Here is a 27,694-nt window from a genome sequence, read left to right on the forward strand (position 1 = left end):
CTGTTCTGGCAACCTGCTCGTCTGTTGCTGTCGAGGGAGCGATATTTCAGGGTCTATCGTGCATCCTATTTTAATTACGCGGGTAAGTTCCTCGGAGGGTCTATCCGGGGTTCTGTATTTAAAATAGATTGTTTTGGGGTCATATTAATCTCTTTTGACCACCCGTACGTGTTTTATTTGCACCGGAGGCTCCGTCTCACATTTATTGTAAAAAAAAGGAAATAGGAAGAAAGAAATGTCACACCGGCAGGCGGCTTCATTTCCTCAGACACGTTTCTATGACTCGATTCCCCTGTTTGTCCTTTAACTAAATCCCGCCCCCTCAAACACACACACTGGCCAATCACAGGGTGGCATCGGTCCTCGGCTGCAACCAGAACCATCTGGCTCTTACGTTCTGGATGTATCCTTCAAACACAATGTGCACTCTTCCAAAAACAAGTAATACCTATTCAAGGAGTGCAGTTAGTGACAGTGAGGACTCCGCGGTAGCTCTGACAGCTTGATGGGATGGCAGCGGAGGGGGCGAGGCTTAGCGAAGCATCAATTGTAGTCAATTCATTCAGCGTTTTGCTTTTGCTGACACTAAAAAAATGTGTATCCCCCCTCCGCTTGACGTCGGATCATCTGAACCAGACTCAGAACTCATTTCCCGTCGTGCGGCATGTCTCGCTATCCCTGCTGTGTTAGTCAACTCTCTGTTCATACTTTATTTTCCCAGCCCAGGCAGACGAAATACGCAACGACACACACCGAACAAACACAAGCGCCGTCTCGCTCCCGACTCCTCTGGCTGGGTCTCGGCGCCTCCTGCATCAAACTCTAGCCTTTTAATACCATCCAGCCCCCAAAGCGCAGCACCAGCGATGGAGCTGTCACGCCGTCTTATCCGAACAGACTCCTTCCGCCCCGAACGCTGTCTGCCTGCAGAGCCTCTGTAATCCAAAACCCTGGAACTCGCCGACTTCCCAGAGTCGTCTCGGCATCACCCTCTCCCCGTGTTTTCATTATACCTCTCCTTCTCATTCGAGAGGTCTGTTTTTTTTTGGAGCATCTCTATATCCCCGCATCATTCTTCCGACAACCACCCGCCTCTTCATTCACCTCCCCTCTCTTTCCTCTCCCGTGACCTCTTGCCAAGCCCCCCCCCCCCCCACCCTGAGGGACTCACTCAGTTGCGGTTGATGGCAGAGGATTGCGGATCACCAGCTGCAGTTTTAATGATTTTGCCCCCAGGCACAGATCAGCCGGAGAAATACAGCTACCATTTTTCAACAGATTGAGAACTCTCACCCCTGCGACGCCTCTGCGAAATACGTGTGTGTGTGTGTGTGTGTGTGTGTGTGTATGTGTGAATATGCATGTGAGTGTGCACGTCGCGCCCAGACATTTATTCTTGATGTTGGGATTGCATCAAAGAGGTGCCCGCCTGACAATGTTTGGGGCACTTCTGCACATACATTAAGATGGATTTGCACACCGGTTACGGAGCTAGTGGCAACACGGCGGGTTGCTGTTGAGGATGAATGCTCCCTCTCCCTCTCTCTCTCCCTCTCTCTCTCTCTCTCTCTCTCGCCCTTTCTACCTTGCAACCCCACTCCGCACTCTCCCTCGCTCCTGCACCACGTCCTGCAAACACATTGCAATTAGCATCGCGCGCTTGGGCGCATCCCAAAACCGCTCACTGATGAAGTTCAATCAAATTCGCTTTAATTAGAACTTCTTTCAGAAAACTCCTTCTAATCTCTCCACCCCCCCCCCCCCCCCCCCCCCCAAAAAAAAAGTTTGATCCCGCCAGAGGGGTGGGGGGGTGGGGGGGTGGGGGGGTTGTTCAGTAAAAAGCTATTGCAGGGTATTTAAAAAGGTTGACGTTTGGTATATTATGTGTGTGTGTGTGTGTGTGTGTGTGTGTGTGTGTCGCCTGATTCGTCTTTCTCTCTCTCCCTCTAGACATCGACGACTGCCAGTCTAATCCATGCCAGAATGGAGGAACCTGCATCGACGAGATCAACTCCTTTGTGTGTCTTTGTCTGCCCAGTTACGGAGGAGCCACCTGCGAGAAAGGTAACAACAACAAAAAACCTTTTCACTTGTCAAAGAGGGGAGTTTGTTTTTGGAAGGATGGAGGAGAGGAAGGAAGGAGGAGAGATGGCAAAAAAACGGACAAAGAAGGTAGACAAGGCAGTGAAGTCAGAGAGGGACGAGACAAAGAAGGTGGAGAAGCAAGGTGACGGTGGAAGATGAAGATAAAGAGGAGGGGGGGGGGGGGGGGTGAAAGATGATGCTAGAAGAGCAGGATGTGGAGACAGAAGAAGATGTGGCGAGGGATGAGGTGGCAGAAGTGGGAGGAGGAGGAGATGAAGACAAAGAGGTGGATGAGGAAGAGGGACGCCCGTCGGAATAATGGAGCAGGTTGATACAGGACACCTGCGTCCAGCTGGGTTTCTTCTCTCATTTACGGTAATTCCCCCGTGAGGAGCCGGGCTGCTGGGGAGGCTGTTCACAAACTAGCATGTTACATGAAAACATGGCCGCCACGTCTGTGCAAAACAACGGTGAAGACAACTAACAGCTGGTGTCTCCATTTGGGTTGATCCTGTTTTTTTGCCAGTTGATGTATTCAAAACAATTTCATTTGGATTTGATGTCCTGAAAGTAATCATGGTTTTGTGACATTGTGAGAAAAATGTTATTCAGCCAATAGACATTGGGGAAATTAAGTCCACAGGCTGCTTATTATGTGCCAGATTGTCTGCTTGACTGGTTTAAATACAAGATGTAGCTGAAAAAGGTGTTTTTTAAATCCAATTTGCACAATAAATATTTAATTTATTAAGTTGTAGCTTTCAATAAAATGAAATTAACACATATACTCACATGTATAAGTGATAAGAAGGGTAAATGTATACAATGGGGATTCAATCAATGTGAATTTAGAGTTTCCTTTTTTTTTTTTAAATGACTCATTAATGCAAACGTCCTTTTACGTCTCTCAAAACACAAGATTTAAAACAGCACAAATAAAAATGAAAGAAGAGACAAAGAGAGCGAGTGGGAGGACAGGGGAGAGCACTGCTCCGAATCACACCGAGCCTGATTACTGGTGTCGGGTGACCTTTGACCTCAGCTCTCAGAAGAGTGGTTATTTTCAGTGTCCGGCTTTCAGTGTCTCCCTCTGCTTATTATTATTACTACGTCTCCGCTGTGCTTCCGAGCGATCGATACAGAGAGAGAGAGAGAGAGAGAGAGAGAGGACTAAAGCAGGACATTTTAAATGCTGTACAAACCACGGCGGATTCCAGAGGACCGACGTAACTCTTAAAAACGACGAATGGGAGCCCACGAAGCCTTTTTGTTAGTATTGTCAAATGCTGCATTGTTTAGGTCAAAATGGACTTCGCAATGAAGTAAAGTTTATCTGCGCGTGTTGTTCGTATCAATTTCTATAAGCACGTAAGAGGTCATTTCGTAGATAAGTTTCAGAGGAGCTGCACGGCCCTTTGTGATTTGTAATATTTGGCCCAGATGAATAAAATAGACTTCACCTGATAAGATAAATGGGAGGAGCCACAGGAGGGTTGAGTGGATAGGAGAGAAGGGGAAATAAGTGAAATACGACGTTGCATTTCATCTTACAGTATTCCAAAATACGTATTAAGTTTAACTTTGATAGCTGCTTTTTTCTTTTTTTTTAAAATAATTTCCCTGTGGTCATGGCTGCCTTTTTAATATTCATGCCCTTCCGGTGGTGCGGCTCACACATCAAGAAGAACATTTTTTTTTTAAAAGAGGGAAAAGAGAACATGGATTTGTCGTGCTGTGTTTCAGGCAGTTTCCACGTCCTCTTAAATGTACAGCTTCTTTAAATCAAAGGCAGCTTGATCGTCTCTCCGGGTTTTCATGTTACCAGCCTTCAGTATCGCGTGTACACCCTATAAAGTGTGTGTTTCCCCCTCCCCTCTTTCCCCGACACACACACACACACACACACACACACACACACACATCTTCAGGATGGGCCTCTCCTTTGACATGAACTGAAGCTGGGGGTGCGTTTCCTCTCCCGCTGCAGCGCCGCCTTAACGCCTAATTGGGAGTAGCAGGTCTGATTGTGTGACTCTAAAGTCTGTCTTGCTTCCTCTTACGTCTCTCGCTGAATGGAGGATTCAGATGTGAAGAGTCCACTTCGCACCAGGCTGTGATCTCAGTTTGATATCCAGAAGATGTGGGGAGGGGGGGTCCGAAAAACACTGGAAATGACCTCATCTGTTCCGCCGAAGGCTTGCATCCGTTTAAATGTTACGCAATTGGTCCCTGTCGCTCTAAAGTGGTTCCGGTTCTCTCCGTCTCATTCGCTGTGTGCTCTTGGATGTGTGTGTGAGTTTGTGCGTATCCAGAGGGGCGTAACAAAAGGGGCGTAACCCAAGAGGCGTATCCAAAGAGGGGTGTGACAAAAGGGGCGTAACCCAAGAGGCGTATCCAAAGAGGGGTGTGACAAAAGGGGTGTAACCCAAGAGGCGTATCCAAAGAGGGGTGTGACAAAAGGGGTGGCGAATCCAAAGAGGGGTATCAAGAGGGGCATATCCAGAGAAGCGTAACAAAAGGGGCGTATCCAAAGGGGCGTATCAAGAGGGACGTAACCCAAGAGGTGTATCCAGAGGGGCGTAACAAAAGGGGCGTATCCAAAGGGACATATCAAGAGGGGCGTATCCAAAGGGGTGTCTCCAGAGGGGCGTGCCCAGAGGGAAGTAACCCAAGAGACGTAACCCAAGAGGCGTAACCCCCAAGAGGCGTAACCCAAGAGGCGTAACCCAAGAGGCGTGTCCAGATGGGCATATCCACAGGGGCGTGTCCAGATGGGCGTGTCCAGATGAGGCGAGATCAGGCATATTGAGCCCAAAGCCACGCGTCTTCGGCGTCACAAAGGTGGCTTTCTTTTAACCTGGCTGGCTCGCCAAAGTGAATTTTGCTGCACGCTTAACTCGGTCAGGAGCAGTTTCTAAATGCGTCCCCGGCCCTCGGTGCCAGAATTGTAAGAAGTTCTTGTCGGAGGGAGAGAGCGCTTCCTGCCTATATTCTCTCGGAGCGATGCAGATTCTCAGCTGAGGGGAACACGACTGAACTGCAGTGCGACTCCAGAAGTGCAAACTGAACGGGACAAATCTGAGCAAGGACGCAGTTTTATTTTAAATTCGCAAAGGTTGTTTTTGCTCTCACTGAACTTGAGAATGTGTTTGTAGTGTTCTCTGGGCCCTTTGCCTCTGCCGGCTCTAAAAGAAGACTTCTATAAAATCACAAGTAGTTAATTGTATTATTATTACTCTTTACTCTCATTTCCATATACTGGTATACTGATTTAAATAAACAATTTGATAGTATTTTCCCATCTTTTGAGTTGTGTGCAAAAAGTAATTAAAGGCCTCTCCCATTTAGAGTGCGTTGAGTGCTAAAATAATATATTCACTTGACACAATTAGTCCGCCAGCGTTCCTCTCTGGCCTTATATTCTGTCATAATACTTTTTCTATTCTTCAAGGCGGCACGCTATCAGTCCATCTCGGGACGTCAAAATGGCGCCCCGACGCCTCCTTCCTATGAGCGCGTGCAGGGGGATGAAAAGCCTCTCTACCTCGACACAAAAGAAAGTTGATAACGGTCGTCGTGCTCCCCGTTATCTCCGACCGCGGCTTCAGGTCGAGCCAGCTGAGGCAAAGTGCCGCGAGCTCACAGCCTTGAATGCCGGTGGGGGGGTTGATCCGGTTCGCTGCTGGCCTGTTACCATGGCGATCCCATCTTAAAGTCAATAATTGTGGCCGGGGCTGTAGTCCTGCAGCGAGAGAGAGAGAGAGAGGAGCACATTTATACTTACTTTTTTCAGCTTTACAGCTAGGGGGTTTTTTTGGAGCTTGAAAACTTTATATCTTGATACTACATCATGCACGTTATTCTAATAATTAGCACTTGTAGCTGAGCGAAACAAACCAAACCCCTCCTTAGTAATGTTTGTTGCAAAGAAAAGTTGCACATTTTGCGATTAGAGCAACAAAGACATCAGTCAGTCGTTTCTCTCTCTCTCTCTCTGCTGTTTCCTCGACTTGCTGCCTAATCAGTGGAGGCAGAAACCGAATCTCTCGGAGCCTGACTGAAGGGAAAAGTGACGGAGGAAGCATTAGCCGGTTCCCTCTCATCAGCTTCTTTTCCTCCAGTCTGTCTTTTAATCCATCGTTCACTCTGCACGCGGTTTCGCCTCCCTCAATCGTTTCCGAGAGGGGGAAAAAGAAAACAACATAATGTACGTGTGTAGGAGGGTGGATTTTTTTTTTACTTTGCTATTCCACGCCTCTCTGTTTCATGTCGCCTTCCCTTTTTTTTTTCTCTCTCTTCGTACCTTGGTTTCTGCTGTCACTCCCCGCACTCCTTGCATCTTTTTTTGTGGCTCTCATCTCCGCGGGGAGGTTTTTGTCAGTCCGTGCCAGTGTGTTTGTGTTTGCGTGTCACACACACACACACACACACACACACACGTAGACACACTGCGGGTGTGTGTGTGTGTATGTGTGTGACGCTTTATCATTTCTTAGAGCTGTGAAGTTAAGAGATGTCTCAGCTCACAGACCTTCACACAGCGACGCGTTCGTAGACGTTTCTCGAATCGTGAGGACCCTCGTTGGCAGAATGCGTTCATTCTCCAGCCGCAAATAAATGCCTTAATCCCAAACCCCTTGAGGTCTTTTTTTATATTTTGTTTTTTCAAACTGTTATTTTTGTCAAGGGTAAGCAGCAAAAAAAAGAAAAAAGAAGATTGTTTTGTGGGAGAGGGTCGATTTTCTGAACTTTATTATTCCTTTCAACGTGGACAGATCCACCCCTTCTGTTCTTACCTTTCACAATAAAAGCCCTTTACATATACACTCTAATTGTAACTAATTGAGCGACAATTCCCCATTCACAATAAAATAGCTGACAATAAGTTACCTCAGTCAGACTCTATGCTGATCTGTGTCAGCATAGAGTGTGTCAGACTTTAGTTTGTCCCTTCTGAGCCACTGTAGAAACATGGCGGAAACACAAAGATGCTTAGTTTCAGGTGATTATACAGTAATAATAACATAGTTATGAATATATTATGCCACTTCTGTTAATAATAATTAATGTTCTACTTTGGTGGCACACTAACTGATACACCAACATTATTTTCCACACACACACACACACACACACACACACACACACAGACACAACTCTCCCGACCCGTGAGCCTTTCCAATTATCAGAAGACTTTCCTCCTGCCTGTTTAAGTACAAAGTTGTGCAATAACTCGTGGCTACAAAGCCAACGCATTTAAATAAAGCAGTAATCCTCTCTCTCTCTCTCTCTCTCTGTTTCCTAACAGAACTAATAATCTGCTAATTGGAAAACAGAAAGCTTGCGTTAAAAGGATTGTGGAGCTAATAAATCCCGAGGTGTACGGTTCTATGTGAGGAATGTGTTCTCGGGGCAAGGCCAGCACTTCCTCCATCGTCTCCTCCACGTGCCTCTTCCCGTTCCCCTGCTGCCATGTGTCAAACCATCAATATTTACTCCTTTTAATGTGACTGCATCAGCCAGTAGGCTGCACAGCTGTTACTGGCAACTATGACTGGGAACCACTGGCTGAGCAGCATACCGAGTTTAGGATGACATTTAGGATCTAGCTATTATAGAACCCTCCTAATTTAAGGATGTCCCAAGTTAGGAGACATGAATGTGTCCTCAATTCAAAACGAGGCACGACGGTACGAGTTTAAAGTTACAGTTGTCTCAGAGGGCCGAGATGGGACAGGACACAACCACGACTTCTGGAATAGGATGATGAGACTTTTCCTATTTTTTAAACTTAAATTAAGACCGGACAGTGGTCGCGATCAAAGCTTTTTAAAAAAAACGTATTAAAACAATCGGCTGGCTGGGGATAGCTGTGAAAGGGGGTTTATACACTCACGCACACACGATACACACAGACGCACAGCAGTCATTTGACGGGGGGGGGGGGGGGAACGAAAAAAAACTAGACAGCATAACAAGAAAAAAAACCTGAAGAAAAGTAGAGCACGACTTCCCCTCCAAAAGGGGACGTCGGCGGGTGTAATCTGGGGCAGACGGATAGGAAGACTTTAGAGCACGTTGACGCCGACAGCAACACACCAGCAGACAATGTGCAGCCTAATGAGGACGGCAGCAGGCTCCACATGCAGGCCTTCTGTCACTCCACCGCTTTAAAAACTCCTCGCCCGACCTCGTATTCTATCTCTTCTCTCCGGTGTGCGTAGAAGGTCAGGGGGGGGGGGCATATTAACGATGTTTTGCAGTAATTTGCACAATACATAAAATTGAGGACATATTGACTTTTAAGCGTGCGGCGCGCGTGCAGGAACTTATTCCACGGAGTCGGGAAAAATTCACCGTTTATGTTCGCTGCTCATGCATAACGCAGTGTGTATTTATGAAGCGTACGTATGACTTTGCAGGAGACTCACAGATCTGCCCGACGCTGCAATTACCGTACCGACTGCAACCTCAACACTCGCCCAACCGCACCGGGGTTTTTACGTGCCTGACCAGAACCGTAGTTCATTTGCCTTTTTCTTAAAGAGGATCATTGCCTGACCTTAGAGGGGACGCTTGCGCACTGATTTTACACATCAAAGTCTGAACAAAAAGAGGCGAGGATGTCATAACCCTTTTTGTGGTGCTCTTGCGCAATCACGCCATTGCTTCTGGGCCAGAGGCGTCCGTTCCTGCGATTCCAATTGGTCCATTAGATGCGTCACTCCAAGCTTATCGCACCTCCACTCTCTCTTGTTAAGCCAGAGCACGCCGAGCACTTCGGCTGAACTCGTGATCTTCTTCTTCTTCTTCTTCTTCTTTGCGTTTGTTTTTTTATATCATTGTTCTTGAAGCGGGTGGTTTTTGTGACTCAGCATCAGCTTTCGGAGGCCGAGGAGGAAGGCGTCTGAGATGCGGCGGACTCAGCAGCTCAAGATACATTTATGGGGTTTCCTCCGAGTCTTCAGAGGCTACCAGTGCTAATGAATGTTCATATAACAAGTCCAGAGGGACACGTGGCCGAGACTGAGAAGGGGCGAGAGACCTGGAGCTTCTTGGTTTACTTCACTCTCAGGCAGAAACGTCCCTGAAGTGTTACCTAAACCTGGCGGAGGCTATTCAAGTGGAATAACAGCGAGGCATCGCTCCATATGCCATCGTGTTCAACGCCGTTCCCTCTCTCCGAACCGGAAAGCTGGAGGGACGGGGATGGATGGATGGGGGGGGGGGCGGGGGGTGTCTAATTTATTCTCACTCAAGGTGATTAATTAGACAATGTTCCTGACGCAACTGTCATTCTCTTCTCCTGTGTGGAGGGAAGTTCAGGCAGAAAAGAAGAGAGGAAGCATCAGAGCAGGTGTTACAATAGATGAAAAGAGAGCGAGATGGAGGTAGAGAGAGAGAGAGAGAGAGAGAGAGGGGAGAGTCTGTATTCCTGCCGCGCACTAATGAAGGTTTCTGATGGAGCGGTGTAAAACACGACTGTGAGCTGGGCTCCAGGTTTAGCCCGCCTCTCGACTTCCTCTCTCTGATATTCTCAAGAAAATGTGCCGCGATGGCAAACTCACAAAGCCCGGCTTGTACTTTTACTTTTTTTGTCGTTCGTTTTTTTTCCCGGCATCCCACCGCGACATCCACCACAGGAAGTTCTCTAGCAACCTTTTTTTTTTTAAGCAACTGAGAATCTCAATCTGCATTTGAACCACAGGAACCGTGTTCCAGAGTGCCCTTTTTTTCTGTGTGGTAGTATATGACCAGGCGGCAACTCAGGACGCGCCTTAAGCGTGCATTCTCTCTAATGGCCAGCAGGGGGCCACTCCGCAGTATGCAAAAAGCAGTCTGATTGTATAGAAGTCTATGAGAAGCAGTCTGATTGTATAAAAGCAGTCTGGTTGTTTAGAAGTCTATGAGAAGCAGTCAGGTTGTATAGAAGTCTATGAGAAGCAGTCTGATTGTATAAAAGCAGTCTGGTTGTTTAGAAGTCTATGAGAAGCAGTCTGATTGTATAGAAGTCTGTGAGAAGCAGTCTGATTGTATAGAAGTCTATGAGAAGCAGTCTGATTGTATAGAAGTCCGTGAGAAGCAGTCTGATTGTATAGAAGTCTATGAGAAGCAGTCTGATTGTATAGAAGTCTATGAGAAGCAGTCTGGTTGTATAGAAGTCTATGAGAAGCAGTCTGATTGTACAGAAGTCTATGAGAAGCAGTCTGGTTTTATAGAAGTCTATGAGAAGCAGTCTGATTGTATAGAAGTCTATGAGAAGCAGTCTGATTGTATAGAAGCAGTCTGGTTGTATAGAAGTCTATGAGAAGCTGTCTGATTGTATAGAAGTCTATGAGAAGCAGTCTGATTGTATAGAAGCAGTCTGATTGTATAGAAGTCTATGAGAAGCTGTCTGATTGTATAGAAGTCTATGAGAAGCAGTCTGATTGTATAGAAGCAGTCTGGTTGTATAGAAGTCTATGAGAAGCAGTCTGATTGTATAGAAGTCTATGAGAAGCTGTCTGATTGTATAGAAGTCTATGAGAAGCAGTCTGATTGTATAGAAGCAGTCTGATTGTATAGAAGTCTATGAGAAGCTGTCTGGTTGTATAGAAGTCTATGAGAAGCTGTCTGATTGTATAGAAGTCTATGAGAAGCCTCTCTTTATTTATTCAGTAAACATTGTGAACGTGAGTCTCACTCTCTAGTTTCAAGTGTTTCCTTGTACACGCGCTGCGTTCAATGCCTCTTCACTGTACACAGGCCTTTCCCGCGGCCCTCCCTTTTACCTGGGCCTCCTCCACCGGTCTGTCGAGGACACACGCCGACGGGCTAATTACGCCACGAAGGAGCCTTCAGACCGACATCGGTCATTTGCGTCGCTGCTTTACTGTGACGCCCATTACTCCTGATTGTGAGAATCACACCATCGAGATGTTACATTCATCAACGCTGCGCTCGTGACAGCCATTAATAATTCCACAGCCGCTCTCACACCCTCCACACATTCCCATCACATTCTCACCTTTCGTCGCCTCTCTCTCTCCCTCTCTCTCTCTCTCTCTCTCGGCGATACGGATAAACAAGCCAATCAGACCTCCCCTGCCTCCCGACGGAGGGAAAACGTGCGGTGGTGGGGGGGTTGGGGGTGGGGGGGGTGGGGGGGGCGAAGACGACTTGAGTAATGTCTAAATATTTGAAGAGGTTGATGTGATGTCGGGCTTTGAGCATCACTGTCCGCTAGAGACGAGGTTGAAGATCTGAAGGGGGAGAAGACGCGCTGTTTACTTTCTATCTTTGCTTTTCTTTCTCTCTCTCTCTCTCTCTCTCTCTCTCTCTCTGTGACTCTTCCACTCTCTTATTCTGTCTCTCTCTCCCTCTCTCTCTCTCTCTTTTCTGTCCTCCCACTCTGTAATTTAGTGTGTTTGATGCACTTAAGTTGCTCTACGATTAGTTTCTTCTTCTTTTTTTTCTTTTTTTGTCGTAAATCCCAAGTCTGCCTCTGTGTGTGCGTGTGTGTGTGTGTGTGTGTGTAGTTTGTCGTCGACGGTTTAAAGGCTTAAATGGGGTCCGCACCGGCGCGACACACATGCAGTGCGGGGACTCCACTGCACTCGGTTCAATGAAGGTTGTGCATTCTTAATATCTAAATATACGTTCGTCTATTTTATTTTCCGTCTCTGTGACAACTCCGCTGGCTCTCTAACCCCCCCCCCTTGTGAGCCAAACTGGACCCACTCCCAACAGCTGATACAATGCCCCCCGATGTGGGCCAACATACGGAGCGGGCGCAGCTTCCAGGTTCCCGATGACGGAGCGAGCGCATTAGCGGAAAAAAGATTTCTTTTGGTTTTTCCCGTAAAATCAGAGATAAGCAGCTGATTTAATTCCCTCCGTTCAGCCGGGTCTCCATGTGAAGCCGTTGAGAAACAGCAGCAATTTACAACGTGTACGTTTTGAAAAATGATTGATGTTATTTCATTAATCGGGGGGGGGGGGGGGGGGGGGGGGTCGGGGGGTCCTGAAACTTTCCGCATATTGAAATAAACATTTGGAAATGACCGGCACCAGTCCATTAGTGCGCTAACGCAAACAATATTTCCACATTGACTCATTGGGGTTGTTAAATGCAAACTCTACATAATGCTTAATGCTAAATTAATTAGTCTGGTAAAGGTTTATGCTAGTAATAAGGCTGCCATCACATAAACTGCTTGGTTTATGGATAGATCCTCCCTCCAAAAGCCTGATATTAAACTATATGTTTCCAACTGTTACCTGTAATAAGACATATTTTACAGGTGATGTCAACGCCAACATTAGATGCTCCATTTCTTATTCAGAAGTGTGATTGGATTGGGAAAACGAAATCTCTTCCAAAATGAAGTTTCATGTCGTTCGGTCATCAAAAACCAGGAAAACCAGATTATTTACAATAATCGTCATAGCAACAAACTGCTCAGGAGACAGGACTCCAGTAAGAATAGTAAGTAAGGTAAAACTTTTCATATATTGAATAAAAAAACTAAATAATTGGTGCAGAGAACATTGGAGCCCGTGCTGTATTTTTCATTAAAATAGAGAAGTGTTGTTATTTTAGAGCCAACCTGCTAGAAGTAGCACTTTACTTGATTGGTTTGTTTTTGTGGTCCAGTAATGTTCACAAGCACTCCGGAGATTTGGGTTTTAGTCAGATGAATGACGGGAGCGTATTTTAAATGTTTGTTTCGTCACATTTCTCTGTGTGACTGACGTGGATTTATGTTCTTAAAAAAGGTCTGCGGCGGAGCGATAAACCTCATTTCATATGTAAAGAAAGGCTGAGAATTTATTCGCGATTATCAGTTGATGCCTCGATGGCGGCGAGTAAGCCGTTAGTCATCGAGCGGAGAGATCCGCCGCGTTTAAGCTGAAGGGCGAGAAGTCGGGGGGGAGAGGGAGAATGTTTTCTTAGAGCAAGATCAATATTACAACGAGCGTGTTTTAAACAAAACATATACATATAAATCATCTGGGGAAAAAAATATATTATCTTGGAAAGCACGATATAGAAAACAGCGTTTGAGTCAAATTTAAGTCATAAATCAATAAAGTCCAGAAAACAGTCATATTTTTTGCGTCCGACTAATATTAGCTTGATATAAGTTGAATTACGTACATTTACTTTGTTTCTGTATACAGGTACAGGTTGCCCAGACCTAAGAAAGTCATTTTTTACTGTTTTTTATGTTGTATTTTTTATCAACAACATACATTTTTCAGGTAATCTGGGAGGAAATACGTAATAGAAAGTGCAGTTTAGTTCTGAGGGAACATCATTTGTGTTGATCTTTTCATACGTGACAGCAACCTTTACTCCCATGATCCTTTGCCCCACCGTCTTTGAAAGATGAAAAAATACAAAAAAAGAAAAGAAAATTTTGCATGTAAAAAGTTGTATATTTTTAAAGTTTTTGGTAGTCATATATATATATATATGTGTGTGAAATAAGCAAACGTATTGATTCCCAGCTCGCTGTGATCCCGTGAACCGCGGTGCTGGGCGGAAAACAAAGCAGCGGGTTGACGCTCTGAGAAGCACTTCTCAATGCAGTGTGAAGGTTTTTTTATGGAAGGGCTTTTCATAATGGACTCCTCTCCTCTCTTCCTCCTCCTCCTTTTACGGGGCACCAAACTGCATCTCTCTCTCTGCATACTAAGCGAGGGCCCCAACGGCCCAATTTGGCACCGGGCAATTTACCGGTGTCGCTTCGCATTTGTTGGAGGAGAAGCTGATTTACACATTTTCAGGTACACATTAGCCGACCCACAATACTGGGAACAAATCCAGCATGGAAGCCAAAGCCGCCACACACACACACACACACACACATCACATTTGAACTGTACAGCTCCGAGTCACACAGCTAACCCCCCCCCCCCCCCCCCCCCTACCTGAGACAGATGAGGGCCGATAGATGAGCGAGATGAAGGGAGAGGAGGGAGGTGTGCTGACAGCACTGTGACGGGGCTTAATTACCGCGCGAGCGCTTGTGCACTGGAAGCAATTTCTAAGGATTGTTGTCATTTGAATAGATTAAAACGCCCCATTTTTTGTTCCTTTTTTTTTTTCACCACTCTAAGCTGTCTCACCGCCGGCTTTCCTCCGCTGCGGATTAAAAGTCCAAATAAAAAAATCAAAAGGGAAGAAGACACGGAGAGAGAGAGAGAGAGAGAGAGAGATGGAGGGATGGAGAGGAGTGCCATGGAGGGAAATACAAGAAAGAGGGAGGAGGAAGAGAGGAGGTTAGGTGGGGGGAGGGGGGGAAGCAATATTTAGGCAGTGTGTGCTGCAAGACATTGCTGTGATCCGATTCAAAAAGAACAATAATAACGGTCCTAAATCCTCTCGACTCCTTTCCCCGTGCGACGCTATTATTCTTCTGCATCTGTCGGCTGTGGGTGTTTTTAACGATTTTAATCCCACATTTCCGATTGACTAATCACTGTCTTTCTCAATTACCTCCCCCTTCTTCTTTACCCCCCACCCCCACCCCACACACACTCACACCTGCAGACACGGAGGGCTGCGAGCACACGTGGAGGAAGTTCCACGGCCACTGCTACAGGTACTTCAGCCGGAGACACACCTGGGAGGACGCCGAGAAGGACTGCCGGGAGCACAGCGGCCACCTGGCCAGCATCCACAGCCTGGCCGAGCAGAACTTCATCAGAGGTGGGTGGAGGTCGAGGAGGAGGAGGCGAGGAGGCAAGGAGGCAAGGAGGCGAGGGTTCTGAACAGATTACACTGCAGGAAGTCCTAAACTAGGTAGATAAGTCTCCTCGTATCGATACGTTGTCCTTGAAGAACCTTAAAGGGCCAGCGTGTGGCACTTACCTTCATGTCTACATAGGGAGCAGGTCCTCTCTACACGGAGTCCGCCGCGTTGCTCCGCCATGTTTCTACAGTAGCCCAGAACGGACAATCCAACCACCGGCTCTAGCGAGGACTTTTTGTTACCTGTAGGCCACCGTAGGTCCTCTGTCCTCTGCGTTTGCTATCTGCAACGCCACCGCTAGACACCACCAAATCCTGCACACCGCTCCTTTAAGTAAACAACGAGTCCACTGCAGGACACATGATGCATTGTGGATATATATATTTACGTATTTAAATGTTACAAAGCAATGTTTAAGTTAAGCCTTTACACATTTGAGATTGATCCCAGTCGATAGGCATACAGCTCATAAATCAAAGGCTGGTATGGGTCCAGTTCTCGGTATCGACCGGTACCCAACGCCCAAGAATCCGTATCGGAGACTGAAAAATGTTGAATCTGTGAATTTAGTTTCAGGTAATTATTGGACAAACTTTCAAAGGGATTGCCAAAAGGGATGGCGAACATGTCGTGAATTCGCTTCCAGATTTGACCTCCATCTCTAGAGGTCACGCTCACTTTTTATAGAAACAGCCGGCTGAGACTCCTGAGCTGTTGCCTGCAGGTGTGATCTCTGCACCGCCGGCGAATGCCAAAACAATCTGAACCCGTCACCGGATGCAGACGTTAAGCGCAAAGACGTTTTACATTTTAAAGTCATTACAAAAAAAAACACTCACGGAGCCGGCAGCTCTTCCTACTTCACAAACACTTATAACTCAAGAAATATGGCTCACGGCTACCAATCACATTTAAAGAAGTCACCGATCAATTTAAACAATGGCAATTACACGGCCTTCATAATCTAACCGGCTCTCCCTCCTCCTCTGCCTGCTCCACGCTGCTTTTTTATTATTGATTTATATCTTCCCCCAGCCTACTTTATTATTACCATACTTGGCAATGGCAGCTCTCGCCTAGCGTGTATTCCATAACTCAGTGATAAATGTCTGCTCTGAACGGCGCCCGAAGGGTTTTTTATTGAGCTCCCCGCTGAAAAAACACCCCGAGGAGCCGGAGTGTGCGGCACCTTGAAATGAAAAGGTGCTACGGGCTCCAACGTAAACGTCTGTGACAGAACATTTAATATTACTGTCATGTTCTTTCTTCGTCTCTAAACTGGTAAAAAAAGAAAATATATTTCAAAAAAATCCCCATCTGGGTTAAATAACACCAGTTTGAAGACGAAATTGGCACTTATTTTAAATAGAGTGGTAAGAATTTGACCATTTGACGCTTGTCTTGTGTAGCAAAGTCCGCCCAACTGGTTTTTTCAAGTCATGAATTATTATCCTCAAATGCAATATGATTTTTTTTTACCTTTTTTGCAAATATCCACACAGTCTTTCTTTGGCGTCTCTCGCTCATTTTTTCTTCCACGCGCGTACACGTTACACAAAAAAAAAAAAAAAAAAAGTGTGTTTAATTGCCTCGAAAATGGACGTCTCCACCCCTTCAATAAGGAGATCAGAGCCATTAGAGAGATTAATGGGCCTGGCGATGATGTTAAGCAGATACACCGTGATTGAAATGTCCCATTACATATGCGCAAGCACGTGCACGCGCCTCGTACGGCCGTGCACACAGAGACGCACGCCCCCAACCCCCCAAAAAAAAAACACACAAATGAGATTAACCCAAAACAAACGGAAATCTCGTCACCTCTCCTCAGAAGACACGTGAAATAACCCACAACAGCACAATATGAAACATCCACTTTATTATAACGAGGAAATAGACACAACGCTGGTGGGAGGGGTCTAACCAACACAGGACTTTCACCCAGGAGACCCAGGTGACTTGTGACAGAGCGTACAGGAGAATATCTGCTGAGGGCGGTTATTCTGGTACGAGGCCGACATGAAACCGTATTTTTGGGGGGTTCAGAAACGTTGACGTTTGACATATTCGTGGTTTGCAGAAATGCAAATGCCAAAAAACTTTGCGGTATCATAATAAATATTTGTCGCATCCTGAGAAGTGTCGGATCTCTGCGAAGTAACCTGTTCCGCTTCGTGGATCGTCTTATTGAATGTGTCGTAGGACCGGGAGTGCAAACATTTCCAATATATTGAGTGAATTAAACCCTTAATTAAACCATTCCAGAAATGGCTTCTTTCACGTTACAGTGGATACAGTTTATACAGTTGGACACACTATCGTGAAATCTATATCGCAATCCAAAAACACCAGTTTTCATGCACATTTTCAAAAACCCCCGAAGAGGAAATGCCGTTTGTGTTAGATCGTATTACATTGTCAAGTGCTATTCCTTGGACTACCTTCTGTCTGTTGTGTACTGTACTGTGTGTACTGTGTGTACTTATGTGTCTGTATTAATGTCCCGTTACCTCCCACTCAGGTCTGAGCCATGACAACACGTGGATCGGGTTAAACGATCGTACGGTGGAGGACGACTTTCAGTGGACCGACAAGATGGACCTGGTGAGTGTCTGCGTAGAGTTTTTAAAAGGGTTTTAAAAGATACATTCGCCCGTCTCAGTGTGTGACTTTCTTTCTTTCTTTTCTTTTCTTTTTCTTACGTATGTGCGTTCAGCAATATGAGAACTGGCGTGAAAACCAGCCGGACAATTTCTTTGCCGGAGGAGAAGACTGCGTGGTCATGATCGCTCACGAGAACGGCAAATGGAACGACGTGCCCTGCAACTACAATCTGCCCTACGTCTGCAAGAAGGGAACAGGTGAGAGGAGAGAGGAGAGGAGTGACTTCTACAGGTGATTAAAATGACCGACGGAGAGGTGAGCCGGCAGAGAGCAGGCGGATGAAAAATGAGGAACCCTGAAAAAAAAAAAAGGCTTTTGAGGAGATGTCGGATAGAAATAAAACGAAAAAAGCGAGAGGAGTCGGACGAAAGGAGGCAGAGGAGAAACAACCTCGCGCCGCTGTCAGTTCTTTAATCGGAAAAAAATCCTAGACGGGAGAATCGAAAGTGAGAATAAAAAAGAAGATGAACAAAATGTTCTCCGGACTGTTCCGCCGCCCGTTTTCCCGACTTCCGCGAAAACACGACTTCTCAAACATCGCACACGACGAGATTATCTCTTCAATCACTGACTGGCGCTCATCGCTCTTCCTTCTGCTCTTCTTCCGTCGCTCATCGAAAAACCTCCAGCGGGACTTTTAATAAAGGTTCCCCCGCGTTCCCCTCCATGTCCTCCTGGTGTGTTCCGAACGCTCTGTTGTCGTTGTACCTTAAGCACGTCTCGGGGGTACTTTCTGCTTTATGTCCAGGAAACTTCCAACTCAGCAAAAGGTGAGCAAACTCATTGGTTGGTTAAGTTCCTTTTAATGCGCCGCCACCTCCGCTCTCACATCCCCTTCTTGCAGCTGGAGTCAGGCCTCCACATGCTCCTCTGAGAGCCTATTAGGAGCTTATCTCTGCCTCCAAATGTGCATACAGGTCAGGTCTAATGACCGATGGCGTGGAAAGACAGCCGCGTTAGTAGCGAGGCGGAGTTTAGAGAAATGCCCGGGAGACAAGAAGCCCCCCCCCCCCCCGAGCGTTGGGCTGAACAAGCTTCCCAAAAAAAAAACCCAAAAAACCTTTTACTCTCAAGCTTTACAAGAAAAGCTATAAATCATAGATCTCGGATGAGTGCGGCGCAGAAACAGAGGAAACGTCCTCGCGTATGCGTTCGCTGAAGGGAATATATGTGTGTGTCGTGTAGATGACGGTAGTCTTAGCAAACTGTTTAAATCCGGAAGAAAGTTGGCATTTATTTGATTTGCAATCCCCCTTCCATCGGGTTAATTATTGAGCCTGATTGGTTTCCCTTTCAGCAGAGAGTTTTATTTTTATTTTATTTTTTCTTCTTCGCACAAAACGTCTATCAGGATAAAAAAAAAAAAAAAAGGATGAAGCGGTGACGTGTTGGACAGACGCGGATGTAAACTACAACTTGACTGGAAGGGCACGCGACCACGAGGAAGTAATTCCAGCGAAGTCTTTAAAGCACTCTTGAATGTAATTCTGACTTCCGAATAATCCCATTTTCATCTGGACGTGGATGTCGACGGTAGATGAGGGCATTAGTCAGCTAACGGAAAATAAATCTCCAAAGGGTAGGTTTACGACATCGTGGTTGTCGTCTTAACCCCCTTCCGCCTGTGGAGGAGTTTGACTCATATAGAACTGATCAAATCCCTTTTAGTCCCTCGTTGTCACTGAATGTTAGATCAGCCTCCAGAAAAGAAGAAAAAAAAGGCCTCAGAGGCCATTGCGTTATTTTAAAACCAACTTATGTGTGCTTCAACAGATGCTTTAGCCATCGAGAGAGGCGACTTCTAAATCCTCAGGCAACGAGAACTTCTCCATTTCCATTCCTGAAGGATAGAAAAAAGGGGGGCATTTCTCGCAACAAGCAAGAAGTTGCAGCGCCTCCTCTGCACGCTTGTCGCGGGTCCCCAGCATCCAGCCCACCTCCGACCTTAATCAGTCAGCCGCAATCTCCGTTTCCTTTCATCTCTTTTCTCCCCAGCGCCGCCGTCAGCCTCCTCTTTCACTCCGAGCAAACCCCACGTAATGTCAGTGGAGTCTGTCGGCTCCATGCAGAGTATCCATCAGGGCCCACATTTCTAACGCTCACGGCTCCTGCGATCTGTTTTCTTGTGCCAGTCAGCCGCCCCCCCCCCCCCTTCCCGGGTCTCGATTCGGTCGATAACAGCCCCTCGATCGGTCGCCCCGGGGCCCGTCGGGGTGACGTGTGGCGCAGATGGCGACGATATTTTCGTCAAGTTAACTGAAGAGAGGCGAGGTGGTCAGAGGCCGGACATATCAGACAGTTCGCACTCTTGTCATTAATCGAACCTCGTGAAACGCGTGAAACTCGGACACTGGATACGAGAAGTGGACGCGGTCGTCATGACGCCGTGAAGCCTTTAAGATCGCCCTGTTTTGCCCGTCGCCATCCTTGGATTTCGGCCGTCGTTCTTGGCTTTTTTGCAACCAGTGAACCAGGGCGACCGTATTCGTGCCGTATTGAAGAAGACTTGAAACTAGTGATTGAGTACCATAGTAGGTAATGAGGTGATAAATCAAGTGAGGAAGTATAGGGTCATTTTCTCATGGACTTCTATACCTTTTTTTTTTTTTTTTTGCAACCAGAGGGGTCTTTTAGAAACAATGCAAGTTGAAGGCATCCTAAACATTGTCATCACGTTTCAGAACTGGAGGTTTAAAAACCTGCTGAATCTTTACGTTAAGTTGGCCAGACATCTGCATAAACTGATGCAATGCGTTGCCATGGCACCAATGCTCATTGACGTGCTCATTGACGTGAGGTCTACGGGTTTTGTTTTTCGTTTCGTGATCCGGGACCGACTTTTAATCTCTCTTCATTGCTGGGTGGTGGGGTGGGGGGGGGGGGGAAAAGGGAGAGGAAACAACAACAAAAAAAAACATTTTCATGGAACGCTGTAGCACAGAGTTAAGTTTCCCACTTCCATTATGGATTCAAGTGACAAGACAGTCGCTGTTTGAGCCGCCTTTTGAGCTCCTCCAGCGAAGGCCGAGAGGGGAATTACCCACAAGACATGCAAGTGGAATTGTTCAGTACGGAGACAGGAAATCTAATTTTCGCGTGACATACTCCCAGAGTGCTTTTGGGGGAAAATGATAGGCTGTCGCCGGTGCCTCTAGCAGTTGATCTGTCCGTCGGTGTGTAATGTTATAATTGTAGGATACACGTTGTGTGGCGGTAAACTGTCAAGTGTATTTTGAAAGTGAGGAGGGGGAGGGGAGGGGAGGGGAAGTCATTTTTCTTTATTAATATATGAATTACCCAACCAGCTATGTGTGTGCGCACTGTGTTTAAATGAGGACGAACTCTTTATTTATATTTCCCATGTAATGATTAATCCAGACATCGCTGCTCCAGATGGTTACACCCTCCTCAGGGACTCGGAGGTCCACGACACACCGGACCTCCGTGTCTTCACGGAAATCCGCAACCGAAAAATAATCTTTTTTTTTTTTTACGATAACTTGCACAATTTTTGTTCAGCAAGATCATTTTCACGAGTGAATAAATTGAATACCATTGCATTAACTTAAAAAAAAAAAGCTGTTGTGAGGAAATAAACCTCTTTTACGGGGGGGTACGAGAAGGCACTCCAGGGGTGATTTTAAATCTATATCAAATTAGTATTCATTAAATATTAAATCAGATATAAGTGTACGTTCATGAACTGAATTTTATATGTTCTATATTAAATCAGACACTTGATGGCACAACGCTGTGTATTCCATGTTTTTCTTCTACCCAAAATGATTTTGCGCTGGTTTATGGGGTAAACAATATTTAAAAGGTCTGACCTCTGGTTTAGGGAGTCTGCCCTTGAGGTACGAGGGCGCGTTGACAGGCTACAGCGTGATAACATAAACGTTTTATCGTGTCTTGTTTATTCCGTTTGAAAAAAGCACATTTGTAAAAACTGACAAGTGAGTTAATGCGCCGTTATGTTTTTCTCGGGGTAAAAAACCTGCCGACTTCCCCGCGGGCCTCGGGCTGCTACTCAGGAGCTGCCGGACGAACAAGAAAACCTTTTCGTCGATCCCTCCGGCGTGATTTTCACGAAACGTCTCACTATTATTGTAATTGCGGCGGCCATCTTGGCAGGACCGGCTCCTATTGACACGTTTGATTGGACCTGAGCCTTCGTTAACGTTAACGGTGACACCTGTGCTTCTGTTTGCTGATGCACGCTTCAGAAGGTAAAGACACATCGTGGTCCACAGCTCTTGGATGTGTGTGTGTGTGTGTGTGTGTGTGTGTGTGTGTGTGTGTGTGTGTGTGTGTGGTTCATCCTCACAGCGCTGCCGGCGCCAGCTAACTCACACTGACTGCCTCCTGCCTCAGACACTACCTCTAGAAACATGCTGCTTTCAAGTTCACAGCTGAAGCACACACACACACACACACACACACACACACACACAAGCAGGAGTAACTTCCTCTTAATGTCGGCTAAACTTGAATACCTTAAATCGGCTGCCGCAAATTGCCACCCGTGACCTTTACGTACATTAATGTACGTTCGTTGTTCTAGATTCTGAATAAGGAATCAAGCTAAGAGCACTTTAAAAAATCTCTTCTCTTCTCTTCATCTTCAGTCTCCACCTCCTTCACTTCTCCATCTCTTCACCCACACTTCTCCATTTCTTCCCTTTTTAAAATAATAAAAAATAAAACACGTCCTAGTTAAGAAACGTAAGCTGGAGAGACTCAGGGAGTCTCGTTGGCGAGCTACAGCCAATGAGAGCGCAGGGCTGGAGCTGAGGGCCCGCCTCCAGCAGTAGGAACTTTATATTTTTTAATTTACTTCAATTGAGTGACACATTCCATTTCATCCATTATTGGAAATATATAGATTATTGAAGCTTTTGACTGTCTCGAATATATAAGTCAAATCTAATCGTTTAAGATGAAGTGGGTGAATGTTACGCCTTGAAAAGTCCGGTTTACCAAACTCACTTTTATCTCAAAGGTTAAAATCGCTGCTTTAAACGATCGAGCAACGGATTACATATACTTTATGGCCTTTTTTTTTATTTAAAGAAACCGAGTTCCTCTCTGTGAGTCCTTCAGGCTTCATTCTACGAAAATCCCGGCTCCATTTACTTTGTCTGACTTCAGTGACATTTTCTTTTCATCCCTACTTCAATACGCTCTGACCGGAGGTGAGGACTAATGGAAAACCACCTTTCGGCCTTCCTTGTGTGTCCAGTGTGTCCAGTTCTCGCCTCTTCCTTCCACATTAAACTGTCGACGCGTTAATGACGTTGCTTTTCCCCTTATTAAGAATCAAGGGAATTAACGGGGGGTTTGTGAACATTTTCTGATTGCTGATTTAAAGTCCTCTCATGACTGGGTTTGGTCAAATAAATGACATTTTAAAAAAGGTACCTTGGATCGTTAGTGTTGTCGTTGTTGCAATATCTATCTTAAGATATCTCGAGAGAGAAAAAAATGCAACGATACCACGGCAAACAGTCTAAAATGCCTGGAAAGTAATTGAATAATAAATGACAGGACATGGAATTTAAATCCAATTAAAATGTAAACACAGACACACATCTGCACCTCGACTAGGCACATAGACACACGTGTTCCAATATCTGTGGAGGGGGTTTGAGTCCCCGAAGGCTCGTCCAGCCTGTCAGTCAACCCACCCCCGCTCCACGTCCGCTGGCTGAAAACATGTTTCTGATTCCACTCTCTCCGAGACGCCGTGTCACTCTGACGGCCGCCCACTCGCTCACAAGACCTGGACGGACACGCCAAACCCACGTTATGATGTTTGTGCTGTCGGCGGCTGTGAGAGAGTCCGAATGTGCTGAAAGCAGAGAGCATTATGGGACATTGAAAGCGAGGAGGAATGTCGTTATAAGTCGTTCGTTACGAGATAACGGATATTCTGTGTCGTGCGTGTATTTTTTTCCGTCCACCCCGCAGTGCTTTGCGGAGCCCCGCCCACCGTGGACAACGCCTTCCTGATTGGTCGGAAGCGCTCCCACTACGACATCCACTCTGTGGCTCGCTACCAGTGCGCCGACGGCTTCCTGCAACGCCACGTGCCCACTGCCAAGTGTCGCGCCAACGGCAAGTGGGACCGGCCTAAAATCATCTGCATAAAATGTGAGTTTTATTTCATTTTTCACACGGTATTTTTCCATTTATCAGGTTTTCCTCCATTTTACGTTTTATTATTTTTAGCACGCACACACCGCCGCCGTCTTAGGCGTCTCAACACGAACCTGCTGCATTATCTGCCCTCGGGAGCCACTGTCACCGTGTGCATTCAGCCTCGCCGTCCCCGCTCTCATTATTAATAATTGCAAGCAAAAAGATTACTGTGCTTGCAGGCTGAGGGGAAATCTCCTGGGCTCACTGAGAAAGGGGGCGGGGTCTCCTTTGAAAGCTTCACGCTCGAGGTGGAGGGCTCATTTTTAGACTTTAAAAACAAAAATGTGTAGACCATTTATTAGACACAGAGGATTTATACTAAAAGCTTAAAAACAAAGTAAAAATATGACCTTTTATTCCTTTCTGTAAACATCAGGATACAATAGCATGCGTTCATTAGCGACATCCACCAACAACACCAAGGTAAACAGCATAACCTGAACATTTTTGAGAAATTCAGGTAAACGTAACGTTAAGCGGCAAAATCATTTGTCCTAAAATTAGTTTTTTTTAACTAACTTTAACTGAACTTTAAGCTTTTAGCTTAGTTAGCATTACTAATCGTCGTGTTGCCTATCTTTATAAGCATAAGTAACTCGTATCACTAAATACAACAACCCGTCACCATCGCATTTCCAACGAGAAAACACATATTCTTACGTAATGTCAGTGTTGTTGTTTGTTTTTGTTGTTTGTTTGTTGTTGTTTGTTTGTTTGTACAAGCTTTACAGTGTGTGTGCCTTTCCTTAACATTGCAAGATTCATATCGTTATTAAAAAATGATTGGAGAAGAACTCAAAAGCTTCCAACAATAACTCATACACATTGTGTATGTGTAAATATTATTTATTGAAAAAGAAGCACGATAAACACACATCATGCTCCATCTGATTGGTTAATAACTCAGGAGTCTTCCACCACAGACAGTTTAGCATCTAAAATCAATGACAACGCTCTTATTATTATTATTATTATTATGCAACTTTCACGCACCTCATCACCTTTGAACCTGAAAATAAACTTTATTTATCCCCCAAAAAGAAATATGACTTGAAAGGACTGAATAACTGTCTTAACGTTTCAGCATAATTCCTCTCTTCTTCAAAGGAGATAGACAGGGGTTGATATATATATATATATATATATATTCAAACAACTGTGCCTTGTACTTCATTGCACTCAGATCACAATGTGACAGTAAAGATAAAATACTGAAATAACTTAGCCTCTGTTAAAAGTGATTTAAAAAGAATTTTCTTTCCTTTTTCGACTTTGGAGTTGTGTTTTTATGGCCCAGAGTGAGTGCGTCCTTATCATTCACTGCAGATGAAATGTCTTTGTTGGCCAAAAAAAAAGAAACCCAGACGGGGACACAGCGGCCTCATTTGGCGGTGCACCCCAGGAGCGAGTGGCTCGCTCGCTGGCTGAAGGCGCCCGGGCTCCTGCATGCGAGATAAAACCGCTCAACCTTCGACAGAGAACATGTGGTTTTGACCTTCCCGCGTTTTGATCTCCTCTCCCCCCGTCTCGTACCTGGTTTTTAACCTCCCCCCCCCCCCCCCTCCCGACTACCCCGACCCTTCTGATGCTTGTCAGTGATTCATCTCACATCGGTTTTATTTTCTCCTTTTATCTGTTGTCTGTTTTGCTCCACCAGCCCGACGAGCCCACCGCTACCGGCGCCACCACCACAAGGGCAGGAGGGAGCGCAGGAAGCACATGAGGCAGCACGGCCACAGAGGGGGCGGGCGCCACGGAGGAGAGCTGGGCCACGGCCACGCCCACAACCGCAACCACGGCCACGTCCACGTCTGAAACTAAATACCACCCCTTTTTTTTTTTCCTCTCTTCCCCCGTTTATCATTTCCTCTCGCCCCCGTTTCCCCCCCCCCCCCCCCCCCCCCCGAAACACCACTTAAACTCTCTGCCAGAGGCCCCTCCCCCTTTCCCTGCACTGCCCCGCCCTTAGCTCCGCCCCCCCTTTGTACTCTTTTTACTTTCCTCTCTCTCGCTGTTGACCTTTGTGTGTGCCCCCCCCTCCCACCCCCGTCCTCTTAACCCGACCCGGCTACTCTCCCTCTGAGCTCAACGACGACCTGAAACAACAACACAACAACAACAACAACAAAAAACCTTTGAGATCCACGCCGAACATTCTTCGGAGGGACGCGGTTTAGTACAAACTACAAATAGGGACGACGCCACTGAAAAGGGGGCGTATCGAAAATCAGACGAGTCAACAGGATGACGTCCGTGTTGTTGACTCTTGTCTGTTCATTTTTTACAAACAACCGTCTTGTGTTTACCTCCCGACTCCGCCGCTTCTGCTTTGCTTTTTTCTAAGACATTGTACGTGACTTGTTCTGGAAACAGATTCGATTGATCTTCTTTTGAATCAGACGCGGTTGTAATTGAATTATTTGATTGTTAGCGTTGTATCTTCTTGTCATTGTGAGACGGTTACTTTAGATCAGATGCCACCCCCCCCCCCCCCCCCCCCCCCCTCTCCCCTGCCCCGTGGAAAACACACGGCATTTCAGTTTCATCATATCACACGTTACACATCAGTCACTTTTCAGAAGGGTCACACGGTCGCCAACAGGCGTCTCGGAGGGTTGACGGAGCCCCTCTGATGTCGGTTTGTCTCAGCTCAGCTGATCCACGTCTGCTTTGCCTTTCTTGTAGTTTGTGTCTTTGATTTTTGTTCAATCGCTAAACATGACCTTTTTAATAAATGATAATACATGAAATGACGACTGACCTCTCTCATTAGCGAAGATGGAAGTAGTGACAAACTGCTCGTTTTTGGAGTGAGCTGACAAACAACCGACTTTGTTGCTCACGTGTGAGGATATTGTGAATTGTGAAAAACAAAGAGCTTAATCGCACCCCGATGTGAGATTACTTTTCATTATATTGACTATGTTTAAGTAATTACAGCTTCTGCCCTTGTTCCAAAACAGACAATATTCCTACTTGGCTGTTTACATGGCTAATTAAAATGAACATTCAAACTAATATTCCTGTTTCCGTGGAGGAAATGGTATTTATTCCTTCAACCACCCTCTTGAAAAAGTTGCACATCCACAGATAAACGGTTGAACTTGTTGATATCCAAGTCATTCATAATGTCTAAAAGGAGAAGGTTTTTTTTCCTGCTCCTAAAACCAGAATAATATCAGCATATCCCACATGTCTTAACCAGAAAATGCTACTTTGAAAATAAGACCTCGTTCAGATTGTCCGTATGGAATATGCCGATTACATGACAGAATATTCTCATGTTCAGAACAATAGTGGAACATCAACGTGCACGTAAACGTCGTCGGCGACATATTATCGCGCTAATAAAGCCTTTTAAAAACGTCTTAGCAAACGGATGCATATTTACACGTCCAGCAGAAATGGAGCAGCGTCGTCAATCACGTGGTTTCATGTGTCGCCGTTTTTTTAATTTCTGCTTTAATAACCCGACTTTTTGAGTGGAATATCCGGCCCGTTGGCAGCCGAATGCCACACCTGTGCACCGGCACCACCAAAACCATGAGAGGAAAGAGGCTTGAGGGGGGACCACAAAGTGTGGTTTTCTGTGGGTGTACGAGCCCATTGTTATTGGATCCATTGTTAATGCATCAAAATGTGTCGCACTCTGTGGAAACAATGCGCTGCGATGATGATGAAGACGATGCTGGTGAAGTCAGGTTCCACCAAGCTAAAGAGAAATGGCGACAAATGGCAACAAATGGTCGTCATTGGACGGAAAAGGTGACGGATCGTAAAGGTCCGCCTCTAAACGATCACCTTCTCCTCCACATACCTGCAGTGGAGTGATATTCACAGAGGGGAAAAACAAAAGAGTCGGGGAACACGAGCGGAGACTCGTCGGCCCGTTGGATCCTGAGTCAAAGCCGCGTTCACGGCGTATACGGCGCTTATCTCGGCGTGTTTGTGTGTTCCTGATCGATGGTGTTGACAACGGCGGAAGTCCCAGAGGATGATGATGA

General features: G+C 46.0%; 1 protein-coding gene across 1 annotated transcript in view; it reads left to right on the plus strand.

Annotated features, from left to right (window-relative positions):
* Window positions 1-25,505, plus strand: part of ncanb (neurocan b) — a 79,529-nt gene extending 54,024 nt beyond the window's left edge. The window contains exons 10-15 of the mRNA XM_034530443.1: window positions 1,951-2,064; window positions 14,624-14,782; window positions 17,347-17,429; window positions 17,542-17,686; window positions 23,460-23,642; window positions 25,348-25,505. Of these exons, the coding sequence (XP_034386334.1) occupies window positions 1,951-2,064; window positions 14,624-14,782; window positions 17,347-17,429; window positions 17,542-17,686; window positions 23,460-23,642; window positions 25,348-25,505 (842 nt within the window). The remainder of the gene's footprint in view (window positions 1-1,950; window positions 2,065-14,623; window positions 14,783-17,346; window positions 17,430-17,541; window positions 17,687-23,459; window positions 23,643-25,347) is intronic.
* The last annotated feature ends 2,189 nt before the right edge of the window (window positions 25,506-27,694 follow it).

This window comes from Cyclopterus lumpus, chromosome 4, assembly GCF_009769545.1.
Source record: "Cyclopterus lumpus isolate fCycLum1 chromosome 4, fCycLum1.pri, whole genome shotgun sequence".
Taxonomy (NCBI): Eukaryota; Metazoa; Chordata; class Actinopteri; order Perciformes; family Cyclopteridae; genus Cyclopterus; species Cyclopterus lumpus.